At 42.6% G+C, this 17,406-nt stretch overlaps 2 protein-coding genes across 3 annotated transcripts; both read right to left on the minus strand.

Moving 5' to 3' along the window:
- Positions 1-34: 34 nt before the first annotated feature.
- LOC128265554 (probable RNA-binding protein 19) lies at positions 35-3,162 on the minus strand. Its single transcript, XM_053001630.1, has 4 exons — positions 3,039-3,162; positions 690-2,977; positions 496-618; positions 35-435 (listed from the first exon to the last, which is right to left on the minus strand). Exons 1-4 carry the CDS (start codon positions 3,072-3,074, stop codon positions 99-101), a joined length of 2,784 nt encoding a protein of 927 aa, XP_052857590.1. The 5' UTR covers positions 3,075-3,162; the 3' UTR covers positions 35-98.
- A 1,256-nt stretch (positions 3,163-4,418) lies between these two features.
- Positions 4,419-10,976, minus strand: LOC128265550 (uncharacterized). Of its 2 annotated transcripts, XM_053001625.1 has the most exons (11): positions 10,851-10,976; positions 8,648-9,874; positions 7,565-7,743; positions 7,302-7,510; positions 6,830-7,242; positions 6,693-6,772; positions 6,529-6,627; positions 6,207-6,463; positions 5,955-6,149; positions 5,730-5,899; positions 4,420-5,231 (listed from the first exon to the last, which is right to left on the minus strand). In XM_053001625.1, the coding sequence occupies exons 2-11, from the start codon at positions 9,612-9,614 to the stop codon at positions 4,747-4,749; spliced, it is 3,054 nt and encodes a 1,017-aa protein (XP_052857585.1). In that variant the 5' UTR covers positions 9,615-9,874; positions 10,851-10,976; the 3' UTR covers positions 4,420-4,746. The 2 variants fall into 2 exon arrangements, with proteins under 2 accessions (XP_052857586.1, XP_052857585.1); XM_053001626.1 differs by lacking the exon at positions 10,851-10,976 and having other exon boundaries at positions 4,419-5,231; positions 8,648-9,821.
- Positions 10,977-17,406: the final 6,430 nt, after the last annotated feature.

Here is a 17,406-nt window from a genome sequence, read left to right on the forward strand (position 1 = left end):
AAAGACAGTGGATTTTTGATTTTATAAAATTATAATTTATATTTGTTATAACTTGTACTTTATATACATTTAAATCAATCATGAACTGAGTCCGTGGTTTACTGCTCTTCGTCGTCCTCGTCTTGGTTGGGCTGCACATTGCCTTCCACATCGAAGAAGGATTTCCTGCTGCGTTTGGCCTCCGTTGACGCCTGGCTGTCGCCGAACTTGGCCGCCGTCCGCTTGCGCAGCTCCTCCACATCCTGGTTGTCGTCGTTGGCACTCCACTCGAGGACCAAACGACGACCATACAAATGGGTACTGGCACTCAAAGCGTCGAAGGCGCGTTTCGCCTCCGCCTTGGACATGTAGTCGACGAAACCAAAGCCACGATGCGCATCCTCGCCGGTGGTGGCCTTTTTGGGTATCCTCAGAGAGCGCAGCTCGCCAAAGGCCCTGGAAACAACGAAAAGATTAGGATCATAATTTCCGCAACTGGTATGACCAATGACCCACTTGAATATGTCTCGAACTTCGCGATATTGCGCCTGGAAGGGAATATTCCGCACCAGGATCTTGGTGCCCGTTTGTTTCTTCTGCGAGGCCAGTCGACGTTGCGCTCCCTCATTGTCGTGTGTCCTGGAAAAGATCAGAGGGTTAATCGGCTGAAGATTGCGCTTCTGTTTCACTCCCCCCCCGCCCTGACTTACTTGAGCACTCGATCGCTGCGCTTGAGCTCCACGGCATTGCCATCGATGTGGGTGAGCTGCAGGTTCTTGAGCGCGTGCTCGGCCACCGCGGACTTTTTGAACTGGATAAAGCCGTAGCCCAGGGAATTGAAGTTCCGGGGATTCTCGGGATCCTTTCGTTTGGCTATCTCCACGGTGTGAATGCTGCCCAAGTGGCGGAAGTGCTTCTCCACGGTTTCCTGCACGGTCTTGAAGTTCAGGTTGCGCAGGAAGAGCGTGGTATTTGGTTCGGGTTCATCATCGGCATCCTCTGCCCGGGGATTCTCCTCCTGAGCCTTCTCCTCCATCTTAACCTCCTCTAGCTTCTCCTTATGCTTGGGTTCATCCTTGGGTTCCGGTTTCGGTTCCGTCTTGGGAATCACTGGCTCTCCACTGAGGGTCGTGGTGAAGACCTGCTCGGGAGCCCACTCCAAGTAGAGTGGGGCATTCTTAAACTTGCTGTAGGCCAGCTTCTTGAATGCCTGCCGCGCCTCCGAGGGATCACAGTACTCGATGAGCGCCGTAACGCCACTGGGAGGCAGCACAATCCGTCCGATCGGGCCAAAACGACTAAAGATGGGCGTCAGCTCCGATGTTTCGGTGGCCGCCGGCAGATTCTTGGCCAGTATCACAGTGTTGGATCGTTTCTTGGCGGGCTCATCGAAGGCATTCAGCCGGACGCCCTCCTCCTCGAGGAAACGCTTCATCTCGATGACGATCTGGGTTTCGCCCAAGGCCAAACGCACCGCGGCTGAACTTCCACCATCGCTGGTGTCCAAGATGCGCTCCTTGGAGGTCTTGAATTGCTTGGCCAGGATCTCCGCCACAGCGTTTGCGCCCAGGAACAGTGTGTTCCAGCCAATCGGTTTCTGTGCGTTCTTCTTCAGCTTTAAGGCCTTCTTCTCTTTGAATGAGAGACTAGCATCGTTTTCATCCAGATCGTCTTGTGGATTCTTCTCGATATCCTTGCCCGGCAGCAGGTGCAACAGACGGCCATGGAAATCCGTGCCATCCAAAGCGTTGAAAGCCTTCAATGCGTGCTCCGGCATCATGTAGGTAACGGTGCCAAAGCCCTTGATCTTCCGGGTGAGCTTGTCCACCGGCAGATTAACCTCTACGACGGGACCGAACTGCTCGAACAGCTTGCGCAGATCCTCCTCGGTGGTGGTGTAGGCCAGATTGCGGAAGAATATCCTGCCGGACTCCGAGATGTCGTCTTCCTTGGACATGCTGTCCTGCTGGTGCTTCCACTTGGCATTGCCCGCATCCGCGGCGGCGGCGGCAGGAGCCACTGTTTGGCCACTCTTGTTCGCCTTGGTCACCTTGTTCTTCTCGGTGAAGTCGGAGAAGAACACCTGCTTGCCCTTGATGAAGCTCTTGTCCTTGAGCATTCCCTTGGCCATGTCCTTCTCCGTTTTGAAGCCTACGTAGCAGAAGCCGTGCACTTTGCCCGGCAGTCGCACGGAGTAGGGTTTCAGCGGCTTGAAGAACTTGAGCACCTCCTGGCGCTTGGTGTTGTAGGGCACATTGTGGATTTTGATGGTAAACAGCTCCAGGTCGGACTTGTCCGCCTTGGGTTTGGTCTTCTTTGGGGCGGTATCAGCAGGGGTGGTTGCCATCAGCGATTTCATGTACTCCAGATCGCTGATGGGCTTCTCGGCCAGTTTGCCGGTGACTTCTTCTTCTTCTGCTTCGTCTGCTTCATCTTCTGCAGCATCCTCATCGCCTGCATCAGCATCCACTCCACTGTCATCCCTGCCAGCTGGCGGATCTTCCCGCTCCTCCTCGTTATCCTCCTCTTCCTGGTTATTGTTGTTTACCCCCAAATCGTTGCCCCACAGAGTGCGTGACTTGTCATGGGTCTGCAGGAACTCCTGGAACTCGGGATCATCCTTGTGCCTGCCCAGAATCTGATCCACCTTGTCCTTCTTGTCCTTGCTCTTTTTCTTGGACTCCTTGGCCTTGGCCGCCGCCGCCTCCTCCTCTTCCTTGGCCTTCAGTTTGTCCAGATTCTTCTTGCTGTCCTTGGCGTACTTGCTCCAGGATTGAGGCTTCTCCTCGCTGCCCAAAGCTGCACAGGATTCAACGCGCACCCGGCTGGTTTGGATGCATGTGTTATTGAAGTGCTGGATGGCCGACTGGGCCTCCTCCTCGGAGCTGTATCCCACGAAGCAGAATTGCCGGAACTTGCCATCGGGCGTGTATTTCAGCTGCAGATCCGTAATCGTTCCCTGGGCACCGAAAATCTGTCGCAGTTTATCCTCGGTGATCTGATAAGCGGATTTTTTTTTTATTTACAGCCTTTCAAAGGACTAAACCCAATTTACTTACATGCTTGGGCAGCTGCTTTACTATAATTCGCGACATTTTTGTGTTAATTTTACTGGCTGCGGCTTTAAAATTAATTTAAATGCATTTTTGTTTACAAAAAACGCGCACGTGTATTAAAGGTGGCAGTCAATTAGAGATGGCAGCAGTTGCTTACCGATGTCTTGCGTTTTTATGACGTATCGATATATTTGAGAACTTATATATTTCAAGAACTACAAATAAAAGAATTAGGGTATTCATCATAATAATTATGTAATTAATATATATATATATATATACAATTACAAAACAAGTACAAACCCTCACAAAACTATTTGCTATAGCAGGAGCAAAGCTACTTATCTGATTAGTGGTATTTATTCCTTAGCTCTTCTATTTCGATTTTTGTGGCCAAAATTATTCCACTCAGTTTGTCCAGTTTACCACTCCCTGATCAATGTAGGCCATGTTAAATTCTTCCAACTTCATAAGTCAATAACCATTTCCTCGTTTTTCAGAGTCCATTTTATTTCTGATCGTGTGGAATTTGCAATACGATAATAAGTTAAAAATTCAGCTGAATGCTTAAGTAGTGCTTAAACATCTGTTTAAGCTAGATTTCAAATATTTATAGCCAAATTGTCCAATTAAGCAGAAACTAGCTTTTTTTCCTATATTTTTTAAGGGCGCTGGCCACACTACTGACAAATTGCTAACAATCGATTGGCGATAACTTGGCGCGGCGTCCTTTTGTTAATCGAACTTACTGGAGTGAAATGCACCGTTTAGAAAGCTAAAGATAAAGCCTGATTCAGGTTGAACCAGATAATCCTGATATTGGAGAACAGGACAGGTCATCTTGCTGTCTGCTGCACGTGCCATAAATTTGCCTGAGGAGACCGGCAAATCCAAGGCACTGCGGCAAGGAGTCCCAGCTTTTGGCCATCGGGCTCCACGTGAAATCCGCCATTTTGTTTTGCCGTCTTTCTTGCAAAGAAGTTGAAAGTGTCTTTTTTTACCTGCAGGAAGTGGAGAAAGGTGGCCAACAAATTAATGCAAATGGCTATGGCCTTACAATATACCCAAAATCATCCTGTTAATCTTTGGAATCTACGGATAGCGGGAATTGCAACTTTGTGGAGAATATATTTATTTATAGTTGGAAATCCGTCCAAAATGAGCGCCCATGAATCAAACTCACCAATTGATAAGTATTTTGTCTTTACATCTTTTCACAATATAAGAAATAGTTACTTTTGCCACAAAAAACAATAGCGTTTACCTAAAATAAGAGCAATAATAATATTAGACGACCAATGTTAAATATTAAAAATAATTATTATCAATTTTAGGATTTATTTCCAAATACATAAATGTTGTGTTCAGTTATCAATGATCAATAATATCCATTGTAAGAATTGAAATCCACATAATCCTTTATATTTTAGTTATATTTTATTTCAAACACTCCACTCGCACTGACGAAACCCTCTTAATATATACAAATACATAACATAAGTAGGTCTAGAGATATTTATAAACATTAGCTGACATCTTTATGTGCATTATTTCGTTGCAGACACGCAAAAAAAAAAAACAAAACAGTGGGCGAAGAACCAAACTAGACTTCATATGTTCAGATGGATAAGCGCAACCAACAATTAACGAAATTGGCTACCCAACGGCTAGATAATCAAGGGAAATTCCATTACAGATATGCATGACATGATCACTTTTTGAAGCAGATCTTGAGTATTCGGATGACGGGCGCCTCGAAGAAGGCGGATATGACAAAGGCCGAGCAGAAGGACACGACGGCATTGCCCAGGAACAGGGTCAGGATGAGGGGATTGCTCAGATGGACAGTGCCGCTCATGTGCGATGAGCAGATGAACATGATGATGGGATGGATCAAGTAGGCGCAGTAGGTGAGCCGCGAAAGTGGCCACATGACGCGATACGACAGGATCGCGTTGACGGTGGGCGACAATCCCCAGCAACAGGACAACACGATCCACACCAGTCCACATCCGAAGGCGGTGTGGGCCACGCCCACGTAGAAGGCGGTATTGACGGTGCTCAGCTGTCCCTCCCAAACGCCAAAGACCACGATCAAAAGAACAAACAGGCTGGCCGCCCAAAGCGAAAGGTTCAAGCGCCGGGAAATCAGCGGTGGAGTCTTCACCTTGTACAAAACATAACCGGCGCACATGCCTGCAAGTAAATGGATGGTTTAATAGGGTGAGTCAATAATCGTTTATTCTTAATAGTATATAAATAATACATATTCCGAAATATTCACAAAATTTGTGGGACAAAACGTTATTATCGACCAACAAAATTATTAGCATTTTCTGTATTTTTGTTTATCCAATATTAATAAGCTTTAAGCTAGCTTCATTAGATTTTGCCTAGTTATTAATCGACTAATTACTTGCCTTTATGATATCAAAATTTAAAATGGAATATCTATATTATATTTTCAAAAATCCAAGTTTTTTTTAAGTTTTACATCAGCTTACAGTTGATATACTTCCCATAAATCCACCAATCTTAACCCGATTGCAAAAGTTTAAAACTTAATTCTTTTTTAATATTTTATTACTATGTTTTGGTTAATTTTGCACTATTGTAATATTAGCTTATGTTCCCCTTTTTAACTGGGTAATTTCCACGTGGTTTGATTTAACATACTTGAGAGAGCTTACTTACCCACTATATAAGAGCCCACTCGTTGCCAGGGCTTGTCATACAAGAAGTCGAAAGACTCGAAAGGCAGCGCCACTTTGTGGGTGTACTGATGCTGCAGCGAAATTATACCCGAAATGCTCCATGAGCTGAGCAGAAAGACAATCAGCGTGACGGCCACAGCTTTGAAGTATCTAAGGGAAAAGAATTTTGGAACTTCGATTCAAAATCGGAGGAGCTTTAACCTACTTTCTGGCCAGGGCTAGGAGCAATGCAGCCATCACATAGAACTGCATTTCATTGGCCATGTACCAACTCCACATCATGCACATCTCCGTCTGCGGAAAATAGTTGTTAATATACAAAATATTGCGCCACCAATAGACGCGGCAAGTGTTGTGCTCGATTTTGGCCGGCTGGAAAACCGAAGAGTCCAGACCTTGTCTACAAAACGTAATCTAGATTATAACCAAAAAATTAATAATGTAAATGAAAACTCACCGCACGGCAAAATCATTAAAGATGACCACAAAGAGATATACTGGAGTGAGTCGCAGATAGCGATAGAGCAGCATCATGAATGTTTCCGAACAGCTGCGCTTAATAAAGAGGCACGTCTCCGCAGGATGTTTGCGATCCTGCTTGAGGTAGAGAAGAGTGACCAGCAGGCCGCTGATGAAGAAGAACGAGTCCACCGAGAAGGTGGCATTGCCAATCACCTGATACCAAACCGATCGCTCTGTGATGACCCTCTCGAACTGGATTTTATGCACTTGGTTAATACTCATGTTCATCCCGCTTAAAGTCTATGTTTTATATTTACTTTATTTTCGCCAATGGCAAACATCTGCAGATAGGTGTGCACCATCATGGTCCAAAGAACGGAGAAGACCCTCAGACCGTGCAGACAGGAGGTATGGGTCTATTAAGGGAATCCAGCAGTAGCAGATAAATTGGTCTTTATGGATACATTACCTCTAAACTTACCTCCTTGGTCTTGTCGATATTTAGAATGGCCTTGGCATTCGTTTGCAAGGCAAAGCACAACAGTATTTGTTGGTGCAAAGCTGAAGAGGGGGATTTATCACTTCTTAGCATGTGGTAAACTCTGAAACAAAACTTACCAACAGGTTGCCCTGCCTCATAAGTTCCGGTGGCTCCGGCACAGCTTCCAGTTTCCACCTGGTAATCGGTCATTTCCGATTTGCCTGCCAATCCCGTTGTCGAGGTGTTGGGATCACAAGCTACACCTGGACCGCCACCATCTGCCATATCGGTTGAATCCCCCGATCGTTGTCTATTTCCATTGACATCCATTTCCACACTGGGCCCATCGGTCGAGGCAATTGTGCTGCCCAGAGGACGCATCTGGAAAAGCTCAAAGGGTTTGCCATAGAAGCCACCATTTTTGGCCGAAGTTCCATTGCATTTGCCACTGATGGCCGCAATTGGGGCCACCACCAAACGACGTTCATCGATCTTGAGCTGGTAATAGGATGCCACCAGAATCACCAGAAATAGGGTGAGCATAAAGCTACTGCAAAGGGGATTACAGCTTGGGTTAAGTAAAAGGCTTTGCTAAAGTTGAAAACCTACATGAACACCTGGAACTTGAGCTGCCGCCAGTGACTATAGAGTCCAGGCACCGTGCGAACGTGCAGAACCTGGAGCGGAGGTTGCTGCACCGAGGTATTGTGTGCCCCCAAGACAGTCAGCATTCGAGCATAGGGATCCAGGGACAAAATGGACTGCACATCGTGGGCGGAACAGGATTTGGGCAAGCACTCGCCCAGACTCAATAGCATCTAAAGACAGAAATTAGTAAGTGATTTACAAATTGAGATCATCGGATTACCCACCGATCGGTTTAGACGGGGCAAGTGTAAAGCCACATCTGCCACATAGAACTCCAGATCGAAGTGCTTGCGTTCCTCACTCGAACTCTGGCGATTGAGCTCGTAGCAAAACGATAGTTGACCCAGCCATTTGTCGTTGCCAAAGAGCAGCTGGCCACGATAGCGTCCAGATGAGTCATAGGCTGGAAGGGTTTTTAAATGGAATTTATTTAAGAGGTCAGCAGGAAAAAAAAGTACAAGCTAATTCCGAAATAAATAATGGTACGTTTTTAAAGTATAAGATAAAAAGTTGCATGGAAGGAATGGAATACAATTTTTTTTATTATTTGAGCTAACTAACTTTTCTCAGAGTTGCAGTTAAATTATTTCTGATTATAGACACATTTAAAAAGAAAAATATATACTAAATAATTATAAACTCTAAGTATTGGTACAAAGTACACCATTTTTAAAGTATGAGGTAAAAGGTGCAAAAAAGGTATAAAATATACATTTTTTTTTAGTTATTTGAGTTTTATAAGCTTTTCTCAGAGTTGCAGTTAAATTATGCTAATTTTTTAACGCACTGGAAATTATGCCTGATTATAGACACATTTAAAAAGAAAAATATATACTAAATATTTATAAACTCTTAAGTAAAGTATTGGTACAATGTACACCATTTTTAAAGTATGATGTAAAAGGTGCAAAAGGGTATATAAATTTTTTATAGTTATTTGTGTTTTATAAGCTTTTTTCAAAGTTACAGTTAAATTATGCTAATTTTTTAACGCACTGGAAATTATGTCTGATTATGGACACATTTAAAAAGAAACAAGTATACAAAATAATTATAAATTATACTTACGGTGGCATTTTTATTATTTATATATATATTTTTTTATACTCATATAAACGAAAATAATAATGACTAATTCAGAAACTTTTGTTGTTTTGAACGAATATAGTTCAGCACCTAAACAGCTTTTGCCTAAGGTATATAAATTAATACCTAGGTAAGGTTAAAGGTTGTCACATATCTGTTTACTTAGGTAAACTTAAAAGTACCACATTTGCTATTATGTACGTGCCAATGTAAAGACTCACCCTTCTGGGCCCACTCGTAGCTAGAATGCAGGGCTGTCAGATAGGCCTGCATCTCGAGGCCGCAACCCGTGCGAACACTCGTCCGAATCTCGGATATCTGCCAGTAGAAATGGTCATAGAGATTGGCCACCAGCTGGAAATAGTTGGCCTGGCCATAAAGACTCTCGGCCATGCTGCCGTTTCCCGTGCCATTCGCATTGGCTCCCAAGTACCGATTAATGCTATTGATGGTGCTGCCCAAGGTCTTCAGCTGCATGTCATCGTCACCGCTTTGCTTGAGCAGATCGCGACCCAGTTTGGGCACCATTTGTGGCTTGCTACGCAGGATTTTCAGAATGTGCGTGCTGGTGGTGGTGGATGTTGTGGCCGGAGGAGTCGTCGTCGTAGTCGTCGTAGTTGTCGTAGTTGTCGTAGTTGTCGTAGTTGTCGTCTTGGACGACGACGTCGTTGTTGTTCCCGGAGAACTAGCCGTTGTGGGCTCTGTGGATAGCTCGGATATGTCCACATCCACAGTATCGTTCTCATCGGGATTGGAGGGACTGTAGCTGGTGTCCGAGGCCAAGACATGCTGCTCCTGACTGCTCAGATCTCCCTTTTTGATCACCTCGTGCTCCAGGTCCTCCAGATCGCCCAAATTGAAGTCAAAGGTCACCGGATGCAGTTCATACTCCTTGAGTGGATGCGGCGGTTTCACATACTCAATGCTCGGCAGGATCTTCTCCAGCGGCAGGTAGGGTTTCTTCTTGAGCGGCTTAAGCGGCAGGACTTCGTGTGTGTTTAGAACCAGTGGTGACGACTCGTCGGAGTCCGTTTCCTGCACCTCATGCAGTATGGTTATGTTGCCGCTCGTAAATCGATGTCCCGTGAGGGCCTCTGCCTCCGCTTTTTGTGTCTCATTCGAGCATTTGGCGGAGCTGCAGGAGATGAGCAGTAGAGCAGCCACCAAGGCAATCCCTGGGTATTGCATATTTGCCACTAGGCAGTGGGCTTCCTTTTCCCTCTTTAGTCTGCGATCTAGATTCTGGACTTGTGCCTGTTCTGGATCTCTGGTGCAATGTTCGGCTAATCTCTGCCCTGCATTGTCTTTTACGTATTCTGCTGGTTTTCCCGCGGGACGCAAATGTGCGCACAGTTCTCGAATCCCTTGTGCTCCTCCGCTGTCATTGTCGCAATCTCAGATTCTGGTGCGGTCAGTCATGGATGTGGTTGTTGGTGGTTTGTGGTCAACTGAAAGGAAGGCGAAAACTTCATCATGATAAGAGCCTTAAGGACCTGGGATTTTAGCGGGCAAGAGGCTGTGGACTTGGCTGTGTGCTCTTGGATAATCTTGGAATTTAAACGTAATTTTCACTTGTTTATGAATCGATTTCGCGTTTTGATTTGTTTCTAGGCAGGCCAGCGAGGTCTGCGAAAAGCGGCAAGGGGAAAATTGGAAAATTTCCTGAAATCCGAATGGGAAAAACTTGTTAAACGTGTTGTCGACCACCACCAGTAGCCAGTAGTCGTGGTCGTGGCCAAGCTGGAAAAGCGTCGACGCGTCGGGAGGTTATTGGTATCATTGGTTACATAACTTCCGCGTATCAATTCGCCAAGATGGTGTGACGATGATCATCGCCACTGCCCACTTGCATTTGCACCATATTATGCAATTTCGTTTTGATTGATCAATGAGAACCTATTTCAATTATTATACGCACATCAAATCAAAAAAAAAACAGAGTTACTTTTGGGTAAATGTACATATTTTTTTAATTAATTTTAAGCAACAAAACGTAGGGATTGTTGGAAGAAACATATCATGGACATAACAAGAAAATACGGAAAAAAAATCAACATTGCACAGCAGTTGGTTTCGAACCTGGACCTTTTCAACCGGATAGTGAAACTTTTATTTTCAAGGAGACTTTTTTTTTGACTTGAGAGGGAGCAATGTTTGATGTCGGTGTAGTTTAGCTCGATTAGCTCGCTATTAGAATGTCAAGTGGGACAAAAAGTGAAAGGTGAGGGTCGGTTTTGCCCTCTCTAAACATAAACACTCTTTAGTGGGTGGCTTTGCAATACAATTGTTAGCCCACCCCAACCGAACAAACAAAAAAATAACACAATCCAAGTGGCAATTGGATGGACAAACATATGTGCACGTCGAGCCAAGCCAAGCCAAGCAAATCCAAGCAAAACCAAGCCAATGTAAAGAAAAGCAAACCAAAATGTGTGTGTTTTCTGGACAGGTCTTGTCTGATGTTTTTCTTTTTTTTTTATATATTTTTGGGGGGCTAGACCACGACGACAACCGAACCGATGAAAGTAAAAACCGCAACTGATCAAGCGCCGCCAACGTTGGCATCCAAGAGCTGGGAGCTCTGGGAGCTCGGATTCGGATTCGGACTCGGATTCGTGGCTACATGGGAGTTTTGGAGCTAAGCTGAGCTGTGCCAAGATCTGGGAGCCAAGAGCTGGGAGCCGAAGTGTGTGGAAAAGCGCTATAAAGCAAACAAGCAAAAGGCATATTATATGCACTCGCAAAAACCTGACAACTGCAAATGCAAACTGCAAACTGCAAACGGCAAACTGCAAAAGCAACTGCCTAAATGAAACCAAACGAATGCTTTTTATGATCAATTTTCGCCAGCAATGTCTGGGAGTGTGTGTCTGTTGTGGCCGCAAAAGAGAGGTGATTTCGGCTTGGATTCGACCATTGGACGAGTATTAGAGTGGAGTGGAGTGGAGTGGAGTGGAGTGACCTGATCGGATAACTAGCAGAACTCGCTCCCATATGCATGGCCCAAACAATTACCACAAATAATAGCAACGGCACGACGACAGGCACCTGGCATAAATATGTCGCAATGATCCAAAATCCAAAATCCATTTATACGCAGACAAAACAATGTCCAATGTTCAAGTGGAAAGACTGCGATACACGCCCCTTGGAACACTTTCGATTGCAAAAAGTTGTCGGCTGTGAGCAGCGAGACTTTAAAATCGGAGAATGGTTATGGAGAATCCGAATTTTGAGTCACTTAAACTCTCCTTAAAAATTATATCCAATAATCAAGTTCTCTAAAATATATAGAATATCAAAAAGACTAGGTAAAACGATTTAAATAATATAATAATATTCTGAGTGAGTTAATGTCAATATGCTGGATAAATATAGCAAATATATACATATATATTATGAGATCTTCAATTCAATAGTTTATGATGAACAAAAACAAACGCACTATTAAAAATGGTGGATAACGAAAAAAAAGCATGTTTTTAAAGCAACATTTTATGACCAAAATTTGTTTGGCCAACAAATAAATTTGTATTCAGTTAACCACATGCATATAAAATCACTTGAAATACTGATTTACGCATAAATAATGGATTCCAAATCCCATCGAAATCTGAGAAAATCGCTGACGATCTCAAGATTTAAGTACCCCAAAAAGAGTGATCAAGTGGTCAACTATTCACCGAAAGGTTGACAAACTATTTCATGTTTCTTCCTTTGCATTGCGTCTGCGTCTAATGCGTAATTGGACTTGGGACTTGAGACTTGAAACACGAGACGGGACTTGAACATGAAATACTTGATTCCAGCGGAGGTCCAACACCTGTTGGGTAATTGGAAAAGTGTTTTTTTTTTTTTTTTTTTTTTTTGGCCAAACCAAGCCAGAAGTCAACCGCAAAGAAAGCGACTCATTAGGAGATAAACAAATCACACGAGCAATCAGCACATGTTGCAATGCCCAATAGATGGAACAAACGACCTCGGATTTGCGAAATGGGTAGAGCGGAGACTCCCAAGAGATGATCCCCCCCCCACCCCCTCTGCCCGGAAAAAAAATATACAGCTCAACATCGATTTGATATATGCAGATTAAAGTTGTAATGTATTTTTGTTGTGTACTATTGCAATTCTTTGACCAGTGCTCTCAATAATTATATTATTTTCATAATCATCAAGTTTTATTCGATATTTGCGTGTGAAATAAGTACTATTTTGATATAATACCATATTAATGAGTATTATTTATATATTATAATACTTAAATTTTATTAGTGAAAATCGTAAAGCTCGATTTGATATTTAAAGCAATAAAATAAATACTATTCATGAAGTTTTGATGTGTAAGTTTGATTGCCGTAAGTCTTTGGCAAATCCCCATTAAAAATTATTTTTATTTTTAAACTATATACATTAAACTATTGAATATTAAATATCCACCTCGAAAATGTCATATAGCTATGATGGTATATGATGCAAAATAGTATGTAAAATCATCATATCACTTTTTCTGCCTGTTTCTTTTGGCAAATCTTCATTATTATTATGATACTTATTATATTGTGACACTATATCACGATAATGAGTTTTGTTTATTGAATATTCTCGAAAATCAAATAGACCACAACCATATCATATCATATTTTCTGCCTGTGTGCCAATTGGTAATGGGTAATGGTCGTCCACACCCATGGATCTCTGGATCTCTGGATCAGCACGAGCCGACGAGGCAACGTTTCCAATGACTGGGCAGCCTGGCTGGCTGCTAGACTGACTGGGTGATAGTCGTCGTCATTAAGTGAGTGTGCCAGTCAGCGAGTGTGGATTGGTAAACGCCGGAGCCGTATTTGTGATGCAATTTGCCAGAAACTCCATGGTTACGCTGGCTAGGCGGTGGAACAATAAAAACAGCGAGCCCAAAACAGAGAAGCCAACGAAAAACATGGTCGATGGGAAAACACGCTAACTGATGAAGTTTTCTTTGCCAATACCGGTACAAATTGATTGGCTTTTAGCTCCGTTTGACTATTGAGTGTTTTTAAAGTTTTGCTAAAATGCCACATTGAATCAAGAATTTGTTCAAGGATTCAAGTAGTTTATAACATCAGGTGCATATAATATATATAATTCAATGGCTATAAGCTATAAGCTATAAGCTACAGACGGAACAGCTCTTGGGCAGAGTAACCAAAAGAAAGGAAATGCTCCGAGTTATTGCAGATTGATGATTGCTTAGGCAACGAGTGAATTATTCCCCTGGATTTTCACGAAAATAACTGGATTTTTAATGGAAACACTGCCGAAATGGCTTCCAGGAAAATTTCCCGATTTTTGTGTTGCCTTATTCTCATTAACCCCAATGCCTCGGACTTTGCATTTAATACATTTAAGTTTTTAACAGGTTGTTTACCTACAATCATCTTGTCATTTGATGTTGCACACTTTTGGGCAGTGTTGTTTGGAAAAGCTTAGCATATTTTTGGGATTTTGATGCGGTATGAGGTTTTGATAGCATTTTAATACAAATTGAATAAGAGAGATTGTGGACCTAAATGAGTACTTTTAAACATATCCCTAATTGTATCTTTAACTATGCCAAAACTCTTAAGGCAATTAAGAGTTGAGTGCTATTAAAAATTTATTGTTTTTTTTTTTTGAAGTCATTAAAGAGATTTTCTTTATCGTAGAAATAATATGTGTGAATTTTACACCCTGAATAAAAGAAATAGTAAACCACTCTGGGTAAAACTGGATTGGAGGTCAAAAGTTCATTGAGTTTCTGAGAAAGTCAAGGTCATATATCTTTTAGACTGAATATGAAGGCATTTCCCAAGTGTATTTGGCATTACCATAGAAAATGATGAAAGATTCTCAGTGCCACTGCGAAATTCGCTTACTTATTACGATTTTAGCGCCTAACGACTACTAACGGTACGGCAGAAGACATTAGCAAATGTCGCTGAGGAACAGAAAACCGTCTGGCATCTGGAAATCGGGAATCTGGAGGCGGTGGAGCTAAAGAGCGAGGCGAGTGGCAAGTGGAGTAATCATCATCAGGCCAAATGAAGCTTGGCCCATCTATTTGAGTGCGGAGCGGCAATATACAACTGGAATTCCAGTATTCGCGACCGGGGAATGGAGCACAATATATAATTACCGATCTTAATGGCGAAAATATTTTGATAGCTGATGACCCAGAAGCGGGGGAACTAAGACAATGCCTGATCACCATTCGCCCTGGCTGGCTCGGGGGTCATCAGGTCAATGAATCCATCAGTGGAGCCCCAAAAGATCAAGCTACCGTTTTGTGATGGCAAGAGGTTTACTCAAGGATTTCCCTTTCGATAAAAAAGGGATAACCCTTGATGCCTTGATTCCTTGTTTAGTATGTGGGGGCAACCCGTTAAGTCGGGCCACATTGTTAACATGTGCGGACGCTGATCATAACCATAATCGGGACTGTAGTTGCTTGCTGTATGCTAATGTGCCTTGTGTCGCATTTGCATTTTCCCATGGCCCATCGAGAATCCCAGAATCCAGTTAGCCAATTCAGTTGGCCAACTACCTGCACGGCACAAAATAAAGTGTTTGTTTTTCTATGTTTGCATATCAAAATGACCTACGTGGTTCATAGCTCACGGGTAAAACTCCCCTTAATCGAAATTATTAGTAAAAAGTAATATTTCAATATTGTATTCCACTATTACCTACAGTTTTTTTTGGATATTATATTTTGGGTTTTTTTTTTATATACATATATCATTAAACAAAATATATGTAAAACTTAACTGGTGCAAAGCAAAGCAAAATTCCTTAAAATGAAAAAACGTTGTTCATAGCGCATGTAAAAAATGTACTTAAATCGCATTTATAAGGAAAAAGCCGAGTTCGAATCCCACTGCTGTCCTAAGTTTTTTTTCTTACTCATGCCACCTTCATTATAATCATAGCATTTTCATATTGTATCCCATTAATATATATTTTTTCATTTAATGATGTAAAAAATCATCGGATTAGTTTTTTTTTCTGTGTGGCCTTCTCTTCTGTCTGGTTTGATGCTTGGGTCAATTCGTCAATTAGATGAAACACCGGACTCCGAGTTTGGTAAAGGTAACGGACTTGGGAGAGGCTCTCCTTATCCTGCACTAACTGCCCAGTTCGTTAGGGGATTGTCCAGCTGCGCCGGCCATTTGTATCATCTGCATGTGTGCGCGATGCCCAGCGATGATTCCCCTCGATTGCGGGCTGTGCAGCGATCATCATCGTTGGGGGTCACAGGTGTTCCAGGGACCAATAACTTTCGAAGCTGTCGACTGGCGTTGCGATTTATGTGAATCCCCAATTGTAATGGGGGGCTGCAGTTTCATGGGATTGTGTAATCATTGCACTGGGTTCAAAGATCCCTGGATAACTCATGAGTGCAGTGCAATAAGTGGCTATAATTTTTTCCTTTTTTCCTCATGTGTGACACACTAGTCATGTCTGGGCAACATGCAACCTCATCACTGGCTAGCCATTCATCCATTGGCGGCCAGACTTTCAAAATTCTAGTCGGACTTTCTCCTCTGGCACCATCGACTCACACACACACACACACAGGTTCTTCTGGCAATCGCAAAATCGATTTGAGAGTTTTCGTTTTCAACAGAAGCTTGTAATTTGCAGTGATTGCTTTATTGCCGATTTCCCATCATTTCGAACCAATTGCCATAAATGGAACTCGGGGCGCATTGCCTACCTAGTCACCTATCGTAGATAAAATATCGCTTGGTCTGTGGGGCACTCACAATTTGTAGGTCATTAGAACTGCTAAATTTTCTAAATGCTCTTTAATTTATATAATTACATGGCCTAAAACTCGAATCGATCGAATGTTGTGTGTGCTTCTCTGCTCGAAAGTGGAAAGTGGAAAACCCAGGGCCATAGCGATCTCCGATTGCCCGATTCCCTGATTTCCTGATTTCCTGATCTTGGCTTTATGCACTTATGCGGGGCAGGCCCCCTCGAGCTCTCTTCGATTCGGTCTGGTTCGGTTTGGTTTTGGTTCAAAGTTTTTTTTTTTCGGTCTTTTGGTCTTGGTTCTACTTATGGTTATAAAGACATAATTGACTTCGGAGCACAGACTTAAGTAAACAAGAGAGGAAAATAATAATTTAATTTGAAATAAAACGAGCGGGGCAAAATGGTCTGGGTCTTTGCACTCGTGCCTCCGCATTTATCTTTGACCCTTTTTGGTATTGTGGCTAAATGGGTCAATCGTCAAGGTAACTTTCATTTGTGAGCTGGAAAAACTGAGCGCCGAACATGGAACGTGGACGCACTTAATCATAATCCCCATTCGCATTCCCATTCCCATTCCTGTTCCTATTCTATTATCTTCCCCCCTCGATGTAATTCTTGTTTTGTTCTTGTCATTGGCTAGACAATCTGACGATCTTGTTAGGCCGTGTGTCTCAACCCACTAATTGGACTCGGATTGGACATGCCTGATTTCCGGATCGCAGTTTCAGAATCAAGGATGTGGGTAGACAAACGGTACTGCACAAAAAGAATTTAATGTTTACAGAGAAAACTGAAAGGTTATAAAAAAAAAAAGCAAAACAATGTTTATTAATTAGATATCATTAAAATTATACTATTCAATCGTGTACCATACATATATAGTTGTTATATTGCTAAAATAATTATAATATCATATCAAAATATTATTTATTAGGGGGCGTAAACCACTATTATATGATTATTGGGGTTTGCTAAACCTTTTCTGTAGCAATCGTATAAAAAGGTCATTTTGGCCTTCTCGCTTTTAATTTTTAAACGTTAAAAACATTTTGTTAATATTTATTTGACATGCAAATTACTTAGTGCTCATGATTTTTTTCTATGTGCAAGTGGTACTGTTACTGGTACTGGGCATCTCCATTAGCCTTCAGCCCATCAGCCATTAGCCAGTAACCATCAGCCAAGGGGTCAAGGCTCATTT

This window comes from Drosophila gunungcola, unplaced genomic scaffold, assembly GCF_025200985.1.
Source record: "Drosophila gunungcola strain Sukarami unplaced genomic scaffold, Dgunungcola_SK_2 000134F, whole genome shotgun sequence".
Taxonomy (NCBI): Eukaryota; Metazoa; Arthropoda; class Insecta; order Diptera; family Drosophilidae; genus Drosophila; species Drosophila gunungcola.